At 44.5% G+C, this 12,219-nt stretch overlaps 1 protein-coding gene across 8 annotated transcripts in view; it reads right to left on the bottom strand.

Moving 5' to 3' along the window:
- Nucleotides 1-12,219, bottom strand: part of TRPV3 (transient receptor potential cation channel subfamily V member 3) — a 37,606-nt gene that overhangs the window by 2,531 nt on the left and 22,856 nt on the right. For all 8 annotated transcript variants that reach the window (XM_079955532.1, XM_079955528.1, XM_079955527.1 and 5 more), the window contains 11 exons: nucleotides 11,681-11,821; nucleotides 10,627-10,907; nucleotides 9,564-9,740; nucleotides 8,012-8,170; nucleotides 6,152-6,253; nucleotides 5,236-5,309; nucleotides 4,339-4,504; nucleotides 2,938-3,004; nucleotides 1,965-2,233; nucleotides 1,345-1,457; nucleotides 729-799 (listed from right to left, as the gene is read on the bottom strand). In XM_079955532.1, the coding sequence (XP_079811658.1) occupies nucleotides 729-799; nucleotides 1,345-1,457; nucleotides 1,965-2,233; nucleotides 2,938-3,004; nucleotides 4,339-4,504; nucleotides 5,236-5,309; nucleotides 6,152-6,253; nucleotides 8,012-8,170; nucleotides 9,564-9,740; nucleotides 10,627-10,907; nucleotides 11,681-11,821 (1,620 nt within the window). The remainder of the gene's footprint in view (nucleotides 1-728; nucleotides 800-1,344; nucleotides 1,458-1,964; nucleotides 2,234-2,937; nucleotides 3,005-4,338; nucleotides 4,505-5,235; nucleotides 5,310-6,151; nucleotides 6,254-8,011; nucleotides 8,171-9,563; nucleotides 9,741-10,626; nucleotides 10,908-11,680; nucleotides 11,822-12,219) is intronic.

Genomic DNA, 12,219 nt, shown 5'->3' with positions numbered 1-12,219 from the left:
GGCCTGTCTGACCTCAGCTGGAAGGAAGTTCTGTAAAATTGGCCCACAATCTGAAACCATGGCTCCTGGTGGATACAATCTGTGCATCCGGGCGCTGGGGGACAACTGTGACTCCCCACCCCACCCCTCGAAGACTTACGTGATCAGGACACATATATATGTGATTGGGTGGCCTTTGAGGTATCCTGGACCCAATTTGTTAAAGGCCTTGTAACCTGGCCCAGTAGGACTGGAGCCAACCACCTGGCCTCTCCTAGTAAGCAACAGCAGCCCCACCCCACTTAGTGAACCACTACTAAGAAATAATAAACCTTTATTGTCACTATACCACCTGTGTGCAGTGAAATTACCTCCATGCCAGTGGTGGGTGGAACCAGAGGAAAAACTAGGTGGATCAACAAATGTGACTCTTTTCCTTGGATGGGAGGCTACACTCCAGTTGTGCAAATGTCAGAGGTTTAACACGTACGCCCATACATCTCTCCACTCTCCATCCCCCGTGCAGGCAAGTAAGACATTATCACACATCAAGAACACAAGACTCAGTGAGGAGTGTGGGCTGGGGAGAGCCCCAAGGGCCAGATGGAGAGATTTAGAGGGCCACATTTCAGTCAGTCCCTGGTCCTGAGGTTCCTTCCCCTAGATTAGAGTGTGTGTGGACACACAGGACAAAAAGGCCACAAAACTTTTTTTAAAAAATTACCCCCAAAATTATAAATGAATCTTACCTGTTGGACCTGGGTCTTCATTGATGAATGCAACATGTGTTTTCCATTCAGTCCATTTGACTTCATTAATCCTAGTTAGAGAATTCACACATTATAATGATTCATCTTTTACACCATGACAGAAACACTTCATGTTTTCAGATTTTTAATCAGGGCACAATATTCATTTAATCAATGCACACTTAATCAGTATATGAAAAAGTAATGTCATGTTTTGAGCAGGGGCAGCTAACCTGTGGCCCTCCATATGCTGCTAGACTACAACTTCCATCATTCCTAACCATTGGCGATGCTGACTGCTGGGAGTTGGAGTCCAACAACATCTGAAGTGCCACAGATTGGCCACCACTGGTTCAGAGCATAGTTTCACTTTTTATACAAGATTGGAATTCAGTTTGTAGAGATGGACGTATTTGATTTTTCCCTGTGGGACATCAGTGGAGGTAGAGCATAGCCACCACAACTAGAAGCCTTGATGCAGTGGCAGCACAGTTAAAAGAGCAGGAAACTATCAGATCCCTTAAAGATGCTATGTAGAGCTTGTTCATTTCTCTCTCTAATAGGACACAGTTATCAAAACAGAGCAGCTTCATCCATTTCTGAACATCTGATTTACCTTAAACATAACCTGGTGTCATTCTCTGCCACTTTGCACCATTCTCCAAGCTGGAATTTTCTCCTCAGGAATTTTGGCAGGATCTTTTCTGTTTCCACAATAGTTCTTGCCCTCTGGTGGTAACAAGAAAAATGTTACCAGATAATGTAAAAAAAAAAAAAAAAAAAAAAACTTTTAAGAATGCTTATTGGTGGGTAGATTTCATACTTCTAGTCAAAAAGAATAAAGAAAAAGAGATCCCACAAACAGAAGGTGTGCTCCCTCTTGGTCTACAGCAGGTATGGGAACCCACATTAGGCCCAGCATGGGCCTGTTTTGGCCTGTTTTCTCCAAACAACGTCTGCATTCCCCACACCAGATATCATACATGACTGCAAAAAGGATTAGGAGCTTGAAGTGAACACTTGATTGTTCCTTTGCAAACAGAATCCACTAATTATCTAGTCGAGGACTGACAATGAGCCCCACTGAGATCACCCATGCTAAGGCGAGGGGACTAAGTAGCTGTGCCGATCAGCTGATTGGCGCTGTCAGCTGACATTCTGTTTACAGGCATGGTTTAGATTTTGGCTGGAAGGATATGTCCACCCCACCCCCCCAGTGGTAATGGGAAAACCAACCTGAAGCCTCCAGATATGTTCGCTCTCCTTGGATATATCTTCCACCGTCTCCCCCATCAACGCGATCAACATGTTAAGGAGGAGAACGAAGGTCAAGATGACGAAGGAGATGCGGAGCAGCAGAAACAGAATGGGGTATTTTGCATCGTCGTGGATCTCCAGGTCACCGAGGCCTAAAGTGAGTTTGAAGAGTTCGATCTCGACATTCCCTAAAGTGCTGAAGTTACTGCACTTACTGTTTTCAGGGCAATCTATCAAGGCAGCAAGGGCTGTGTTTAAGAGAGAAAGAGAGAAGGGCACCTTTAATATTATATTGTATATTTGTAGAATGTCTTCTGTGTTCCTGTGCACTTTTCTGGAAGTTTACGAGGAATTCTTAACAGGGTCAGGAATGGTTGACAAGTTCCCCAAAGACTCCACAATCCTTGCATTTATCTTACCCCATATTCAGAAGAAAACGTTGGGGGGAAGCTTCCACATTGCAGTCTATTGGAGACATGATGCTGCTCATCCACAGAAGTTTTGTTCACCATCCACACAATGTTGTCCCCACTAAAATCCCATCCCATAACCCCCCCCCCATTTAATTTGGATCTACCATTTCCACAGGGTGGTTTTGTTTTGTATTTGCTGCATTTTCTGCAGAATTGGTACATCTGGGTTCAATGGAGAAATAATATGGGGCAGAGTGCTAGGATGATTTTCTGAGGAAACGACACAAAACTTGGCCGCATGAACTGCCATGTGGAAGATCCAAATCATATATTGGTACAATTTGGATTGGTGTAAGAGGATGCAAGCTTACACATTCCACTGAATGCTTTGTTGGGCAGAGCAGGGCTGTGTTTACCTAGGCGGGCCGTGAGTTCCGCAGGCTCAGTTCAGCAAAGATTAGATAGCTCACCATTCCAGCTATGCAAAATGTTTCTAAGATACTGCCACCCTCCTATAATAACCATCAAATTCTGCTTACCTACACCGAATCCGAGCAGAAATACAATGTACACCACTAGAAACTTTATCACATCATGCAAGATGACCTATGAAAAGAAAAGAAAAAGAAAATGGCATGTTAATTGGAACCTCAAAACTCTCCATGTTACCGCTCTACCTCTTTCAGTAGTCCAAGTTATCTGCATCAGTGTGTTCAGTCTATATGCATTTGGAAAGCTGACCCCAAAAGCACTTTTACTGGATGCTGATACATTGTGAAGACAAAACTGGCTCTCTCTGACCAAAGGGTTGCTAAAGAATTACCAAACAAGGATGCAGGGATGGGGAGGTATGGGGAAGTCGAAGGAAAGTAGGGTATGAAAATACAATTTTGAAGTTATATTTGTTTAAATGTTTTGTATGTTTTTGTTTTGTGTTTTGATTTTCTGTTTTGTGCTTTGTTTTTCTTATGTGTTTGAAAAATGAATAAAAATTATTTTTTAAAAAAAACAAAAACAAAACTGGCTCTCTCAATTTGTCTGCATTAAGATGTGCTTCAGGGATCCTTATGCTGAATCAGACCACTGCTGCATAAGAATGTAAGAAAAGCCTGCTGAATCAGGCCCATGGCATCCTATTCTCACAGTGGCCACCCAGAGAATGTCTGTGGGAAACCAGCAAGCAGGACCCGGGCACAAGAGCTCTCTCCCCTCCTTCCAATAGCAGGTAAAGGAAAAGGAGCCCCAGACAGTTAAGTCCAGTCAAAGGCAACTATGGTGTTAGGTGCTCATCTTGCTTCAGCTGAGGGGGCCCGTGTTTGTCCACAGACAGCTTTCCAGGTCATGTGGCCTGCATGACTAAACCGCTTCTGGCACAACGGGACACTGTGATGACTGCCAGAGCACACAGAAACACCGTTTACCTTCCCACCACAGTGGTACCTATTTATCTGCTCGTGTTAGTATGCTTTCGAATTGCTAGGTTGGCAGGAGCTGGGACAGAGCAACGGGAGCTCACCCCATGGCACGGATTCAAGCAGCCAACTTTCTGATCAGCAAGCCCAATAGAGGCAGAGCATAGCCATCATCTATCTATCTCTGTGTTATCAAATGTGGCTCTCCATGGTTTCAGGCAGGGAATCTTTCCCCATCCTGCCTGGAGATGCCAGGGATTGAACTCCTGCATGCAGAGCAGGAGCTGCTCTTGCTCTTCCCTCAAAGGCAGGCCGCCTTGTTTCAAAAGAAGGAAAAATGGGCATTAGAAGAGCCAAGGTTATAGCCAAGTTGCTTATTACAAAAAGTAACAATAAGGACATGCAGCAGCTCATGCAGCAATGGAGCTGCCCTTCTGAAGGACGAGCACTTCTGAGACCAGGGTTCTGGAGATGGTGGACAGACAGCCGCAATCAAATATCAAATGGAACTTGGAAGTGCATACTTGCCTGCTGGATCATCACACTATAGATTCCCATGGACTGCAGACCCCGGGTGAAATACAGCATGTTGGCCCACCCTAAGGACATGGCCAAGACGAGGCACGCAAGGTGTTCTTTGTAGGAGAAGAAGTACAAGCAGACAGAGAAGACAACCAAGACTGCTTGTATAAAACTGTCAAGACACAACAGGGAAAAAGTTGCATCTGTGAGGAAAACTGGACAATTAAGAATCAGGTAGAGACTTTCTTAATGTGGGTATGTTACAACTACTAAGGATGGGGGGCATTTGGCAATTTCAGTTTCTAATTTTCCATTCTAAAATTAATTCTCTGTATTTCTACATTGTGATTATTATTTTGTAAAGTCCACATGGAAATCCATCTGCATTTTAGTGCAAATTTCCTGAAATAGACGCTTTTGCATGCAATCCCCCCCCCAAATAATGCGTATTTGTAAGTTGTTTTCTCCAACACATGCTTTTTTCTGCCCATTTTTTCCCTAGTATTTGTATTTTTGCAAATGAACTGCATTGGGAAATCTGGAGGAGTGAGGATTTCAGAGGGTGGCTGTGCTTCAGTTTGCATATTGTATCAGAAAGCATGAATTAGGTAGGATGGCCTTTCAAGGCAAGCAGAATCGAATTTCTCTTCCATTCATAATTACAGCACAGCCTTTTAAGATGCTAGTATTAAGCATCTTAAAAGCCACCCTGGCATCAGGAACACATTTGACCTTAAATGGCATATACATTTATATGTCTAAATCACATCAAGAGCTGGCAGAGAGATTAGAAAAGAGCTAAGGGCAGAGTTAAAGAGAGGCATTGCCCATGAGCCACTTAGCGGAGAAAGACTGGATGTTATTTCAGAGCTGTAATCGTTTGTATTCTTATGCATGACTTACAATGCGAAATGGAACCAAGCATCAGATAGGATTGATTGGAGATCTGAAGGCCTGAGCAGGAAGATAGCTACGCTCTGCAAGCAGAAATAGCCAGGAGTAGATTAACAAAACACACAAATGCACAAAGCAGTGACTAGGGATGGACCAATGCAGCAGTTACAGGCATAAGGAGCAGCCAGGAACAATGAGAGTTGTAGCCTAGCAACATCTGGAGGGCCACAGGTCTCTCCTCCCAAAGCCATTCATTTTACTTTCAGGATGTATCCATAAAACACACAGCAGCTTACAAAGACAATGGTAGGGCCGGCCCCAGTTGCACTACAACCTAACAGATGAAGGCAAGAATTAGCACAGCCCTGTACATATATATTCAGAAGTAAATCTCATTAAGTTCAGCAGGGTGTACTTCTGGGCAGGCAGTTAAGGATCACAGCCTGAATGGGGCAGCAAGACTTCTTAAAGTGTTGGTCCTAAAGGAGGAAGTGTGCCCTTTGAGCTCTGCAGCAGGCAGCATAATGTCTTGGGTTGGACTGAATGAGAGAGCATTGAAAGTTTCATAACAACTTATTTGGCCCAGATATTGAAGACACTACAGGACATAGAGCTCTTGTGGTACAAGAATATGTGGACTCTGACTATTGCAGAGAAAATAACTCACAAATTATGCAATTCTAAGGATAAAGAGGACCTGGAATATTTTAACACTGGATTTAATTTCTGAAGTGTCAGATCCAGATGTACAAAACTCTTTCCCCAAATCACACAATTTGGCTATCATGATGTGTTTTGCTGCTTTTATTTTTATATATATATGGAAAATACAACCTCTGTACTGCTCGTATGTTTCATCATTTTGATTGATTGTTTGTACTTTTGATTTTACATTAAAAAGCAAACAACAACAATTGAATCTCACCTCTTTAATTGCTATAAATATGGCCCCCAGCATCACTGTCACTTGTCCTGTCAGCTGGAGCCAGCTGAGGTCATCAGTCAAACTCAGAGGATATGGTGGAGCCTGTAAACAAGACAGAGGTGAGAGAAAAATTCAGGATGATCCCAGGACTGAATCTATATCCATTATTTAACATCTTAATTTTCAATTTTCCAACAAGTTGCGGTGCATTTGATGTCATGAAGTTGGGATAGGGAAAGCGGTCATGGCGCCTTTTCAGACCAGGAAGTGTGGGCATCTGGGGAGGTTTCAGAGTGCTGGAGAAACACTTAATGAAAAGGAAAGCATACATGACTCCCGCTTACAATGATGAAGTAAGCTCAACCTAATCCCCTTTATTTATGTTGTTGGCATCTGTCTGTCTCAAGAGACAATGAAGTACGCCTCTGGGAGTGAAGTCAAACTGCTGTGTTAGCAGCACCAAAGCGACCTTCCTGAGGCACAAGCCTGGGCAGTGTGTATGGAGGGCCTGGGCCGCCCACAGGATAAGACCCCCCTCTCAGCCTCACTGATGTGGCCCAAAGGAAAGCAGAGCAAGACTTTGGGCACCAGCTTGGCTGCAGGAGTTGCTGGAAGGAGGCGTACACGGCGCCATCCAACCATCAGCCAGCAGGAGAGTTTCTCCTTCAAGTTTCAAAGATCTTGGAAGCCCACTGCACAGATCACTCAGAGCAGAGCTTTTTGGCTGCCCCTGTTCTGCGGAACAGCATCCTCATCGAGATACGACGGGTGTCCACACCTGCACTTTCCAGAAACAACTGAGAACATTTTTGTTCCAACCTCAACACTGAATGGAAACGTTTCTGCCATGGGTGGCTAGTAAAGGTAAAGGTAAAGGTACCCCTGCCCGTTCGGGCCAGTCTTGCCAGACTCTAGGGTTGTGCGCTCATCTCACTCTATAGGCCGGGAGCCAGCGCTGTCCGCAGACACTTCCGGGTCACGTGGCCAGCGTGACAAGCTGCATCTGGCGAGCCAGTGCAGCACACGGAACGCCGTTTACCTTCCCGCTGGTAAGCGGTCCCTATTTATCTACTTGCACCCGGGGGTGCTTTCGAACTGCTAGGTTGGCAGGCGCTGGGACCGAACAATGGGAGCGCACCCCGCCGCGGGGATTCGAACCACCGACCATGCGATCGGCAAGTCCTAGGCGCTGAGGTTTTACCCACAGCGCCACCCGCGCTGGTAGCATGGGTGGCTACTAGTTTTTAAATTCATGTTCTGTTGGTTTTTTTAGCTGTTTTTGTTGTATTTTGTATATCACCTTGGGACATCTGCACAAGGCAATTCATAAATAGCAACAACAGTAACCCTGCACAGAACAATATAAATACAAGCTAAAGTGCCCTGTGAATGAGGTACAAATGCAAAAAAGCATTTTTTTTTGCAGAAGAAACCTTTCAGGGAATTGGAGGGCAGGTGCTGGCCCATAAAAAGTGTATAGCGCCGAGGTGTGAAATCTTCACTAAGAGCTTTCAGAACATTGGAGGGGTCTGGCTGCTACATCTGGCCAAAGGGGACCCAATCCAGTCTAGCATCCTGCTCTCACAGTGGCCAACCAGTTGCCCCAAAGCCCACATGAGCAACTCTCCCCACTTGTGATGCATTCAGAGGCATTTACTGCCTCTAGCAATGGAGGTGGAAGGTTGCCATTGTGGCTAGTAGCCATTGATACATAGCTTTCTGCTCTATGAATTTATCTAACCCTCTTTTAAAGCCATCCAAGTTGGGGGCCATCACTGCAAATTTAACAGCTACGTATTTTACAAAGCAAAATGGGAGAAACAGTGGAGCATTTTTTTTGGGGGGGGGGGGACACCTTACCATTTCTGCTTGAGGCCTGTAGTAGGAGATCAACGTCAGCAACACATTGTAGATGAAATATAAACAGCAGGAGACAAAGAACACGTGTCTGGCAAACCTTTTCCACTTCATGCGCAACAGGGAATGCAGAGGTTCCAACGCCAACATTTCGTGGCGATTCTGCAGAAGACAAGAGAGGTCAGTCCCCCCCAGGGGGTCATCGTGACCAGATAGGGAATAAAATAATGAGCTCTTGGAAACAGACACAAGCAGTTAATCCCAGCAGAGCCTTGCCTGGAGCAGGAGAACTAAAAGCGTTCAATGGGTAGATTAATCAACTAATGCCTTAGTTGATTAACTAATGGGGAGCCTAGTTTATTATAGCTATTCCTTTCTTTTATATGTTGTTTTTCCTCCCTAGGAGCTCAAAGACGCCATACATGTTTCCTGCTTCCCCATCATTTTGCGCTCACACCTGATTTGTGAAAACAAAATAAAAAAATTCCTTCCAGTAGCACCTTAAAGACCAACTAAGTTAGTTCTTGGTATGAGCTTTCGTGTGCATGCATAGTTCATACCAAGAACTAACTTAGTTAGCATAGTTCATACCAAGAACTAACTTAGTTGGTCTTTAAGGTGCTACTGGAAGGAATTTTTTTATTTTGTTTTGACTATGGCAGACCAACACGGCTACCTATCTGTAACCTGATTTGTGAGGCAGATTAAGCTGAAAGGCTGTGACTGGTCCAAGGTCAATCGGTGTGCTGGGTGAAGATTTGAACCCAGGTGTCTGCAGGCCTTAAGGACTGGCTTAATTTTAACAATGTGATATATGATGGTGGGTTAATGCTGTGGGCTGCATCCAGCTAAGGACCACTCGGAGCACTCCCATTAAAATTAAGCGACCTAAATTAGTCATGTCCGTCAATTCCAATGGGTCTACTCTGAGGATGGCTAATGCTGATGTGTTCTAGAAACAACCTATGTTGGTGAATGAATAGGAAAGGCTGATTTTTTTTATTTTTGTAGAACTTTTCCAGGCATATTAAAAGCAAGTGTGAGCTCTAGTTAGAAGTGTTTGGATGTGTGTGTGTGTGAGAGAGAGAGAGAGACAGAGAGATTTGTTTTAATTGTATTGTTCCATGTAATACCAAACACACACACACACACACACACACACACACACACACACCACTTTGCAAGAATCCAGCCAGCCAGTCAGCGGTGTCCATTCTGGGGTACTCCATTCCATCCACTATCCATTTTCTATCCCTGCCCCTGCCACAGTCACAGCCCTAGCAGATGCTCAGGATTCCATGGCAAATGGGCACATCCAGTTGTTGTTGGGCTAATTTGGAGTTTCTCTCTCCCTTGCAGGATTCCCACCCCCAAAAAAATGTTTTTCTGCAAAGCTTGGAGCTCCTCCCTGCCCCACGTCTGATGTTACCATCCTCTTTTGCATAGATGCTGCCGTTTGGGCTAAATATAGATTGACGCTTGGAAAATTGAACACACTGTTGGTATGTAGGATTCCTAAAGCAACACTTTTTTTTTAAAGGGTGCATGAACTTACCCCGATATTTGTATTGTAGACAATAATATCCAGCAAGGAGTTCTCCGAGGTGGTGTCCAGTTCTGTCAAGTCGTACAGGGAAGACTGTACGGGTCCATAAGCCCAGTCAGTAAATTTCCTGGAAAGGCTTCTGTTTGGCTTGTCTCTGATTTCTCTGCTAAGAATGTATTTCAGAATCTAATGGACCAAAATGGAGATAAGTGAGCAAGTTAAAAGTCCCCCACTGACTAATAAAAAATAAATCATAATCAACCGTTAGTCCAGATGGCTATGTGATACCTCCACATTCAGAGGCAGTCTACCATTTGCTGGGGAACAACTGATGGGACTAAGTTATGAGATCTGGCTCAGATCTAATCTTGCACACTGTGCTGTTACCGCATTCATTAAGTCTGGCAGTGGCTGCTAAGCTCCCACAGACATTGCATAACTAGCATATTGCTGTACCACCTCCCTCTGTTGTTGCAACCAAATGAAAACTAAACTTGGCTCTCTTCCTGTTGCTCCTACCCAGTGAAGTCCAAAATGGCTGCAGAATCTACAGCAGCCTGAGGGCCACATTGTGTTGTAGGCAACCTTCTGAGGGCCACATGCCAGTAGAAGGCAGGAACGAGAGGCAAAGCAATAGATGCACTATATTCCAGTCATACAAGACACACACACACACACACACACACCACATATCTCCTTATCCTGTTTGCAAGCAAGCAAGAGACTTTATTGCAGTTTAGGGACATGTTCCAGTCAGGCAAAAGCATTCATGGAGGGCGTGGAGCAGTGCTGGTAATGGTGTGGCCTGGAAAGTGTTAAGAGGGCCAGACAGTGGGCCACATTTGGGCCCTGTGCCTGAGGTTCCTGACCACTGGACCTCCAGATGTTGCTGGACTACATTGTTCCTGACCACTGGCCATGCCTGCAGGGGTTAATGGAATCCAAAACCATCCAGAGGACCACAGGTTTTCCTGGTCTACCCAAAAAAATCCACATATTTCCAACATTTCATAATATGCCACCTGCCAGGGTCTCCTTCTTTTTCCTCCTTTGCTTCCCAAGTCAGGCTTACCTCCAGCTTCCCAGTTTTTGCAGCTAGCTGCAGAGGCGTCAAACCATCCTTATTCTTCATCGTCTCCAAATCCCGGTTTCTGCTTTTCAAGAGGATGGCGTCGTACATCTTCCTCACAAAGTCATTTTGCGTCTTAAAGTCTTCTGCGACTGTCACCAAGGCATGGAGTATATTGTTCCCCCTCGAATCTTGGGAAGTGATGTCCGTCTTGCTGTTGTTCATTAATAGCTCGACAATGTCTGGCTGGTTTGTGCAGGCAGCTAACGCCAGGGGTGTCTCTCCTGAGGAAATAATGCATCATTGTAGTTGTTGCTCTTTATATTTTTAATTTAATGGTATTAGGGATGTACAGATCTGTCAGTTTCAGAGGGGCAGTTCTCAGTTTCTCATTTTTCCAATGCTTCACATTTCTACACCAGATTGTGATTTATTCATTTTTTATAAAGTCATTGTGAGAATTTAGCAGCCTTTCGGTGCAAATTTCTCCTAATATACACACTTTTGTGTGTAGCCTTTTGCCTGACATACACATTTATACAAGCAATTTCATGCAGAGTTTTTATGTTGTTTTTACTAATAATTGCATTTTTACACACACTTCCCCCTAAGATATATGAGCTTTTGCATACATTGTTTGGTTGGAAATCTTCATTGCAAAATTCAGAGAACTGCAAATTTCAAAGGACAGGTGTGCTTCAACTGACATTGCTTCAAACAGTGCTGGTGGGCTAGGTATGCATTTGGCTGCAAGCTGAAGCAAATTTCTCCATCTGTATGTGGGGAAGAGGACACGGGGTTCCTCCTGATGCAAACATCAAAACATGTGGATACCAGGCAAAACTGCATACTAGTTTGTGTATCTTAGGAGAAATTTGCACTAAAGGTGCGGATGAATTTTCCCGAGGACTTTTCAAAATTTGCAATTATTTAGGAGAAATGTTGAGAAATAAACTAAAGATTGGGATGCTGGTAAATTGAGAGAAAACAAAAACAGATTCATCCATCCCTGTTCCCATAGCATCATTGCATCAGCTGGCCTCCTGCATTCGCTTACCAAAATAAAAACCTTCGTGCTTGTGTTTAGGATTGAAGAAGATGCCTTGTGCATGGGCGTTCACATCCGCTCCTTTCTCGATCAGGGTCTGAGTAATGTCATACTGCCGTCTCTCAATGGCAATGTTTAAAGCTGTCTGTCCTGCAGAACAAAGAAACACATGTACCTCAGGTAGTGCAATGGGCCAGGGTGTGTGGTTGCGGACCAGAAGGTGGTGGTTCAAGCCCACCCAGGGGTAGCTGTGGGCATTGCAAGAGCTTGGACTAGATCAGGGGTTGTCAACCTCATCCCTACCGCCCACTAGTGAACCTTTCAGGATTCTAGGTGGGCGGTAGGGGGTTCTACAGCACAAGCTGAATCCTCCTTCCATTGAGCACTGGTGGGCAGTAAGGAAATTTTACCACCAAGAAAGTTGCATTAGTGGGTGGTAGGCATAAAAAGGTTGACTACCCCTGGACTAGGTGATCCTTTGGGCCCGTTCCAACTTACACTTCTGTGAATCTCATTCTGCAGTTCCATAATTTGTCACCCTAGTGTCC

The sequence above is a fragment of the Podarcis cretensis genome (assembly GCF_951804945.1).
Source record: "Podarcis cretensis genome assembly, chromosome: 15".
In the NCBI taxonomy this organism is placed as follows: domain Eukaryota; kingdom Metazoa; phylum Chordata; class Lepidosauria; order Squamata; family Lacertidae; genus Podarcis; species Podarcis cretensis.
The sequence above is the reverse complement of the archived record's forward strand: the minus strand, read 5'-3'. Positions and strand labels throughout refer to the sequence as shown.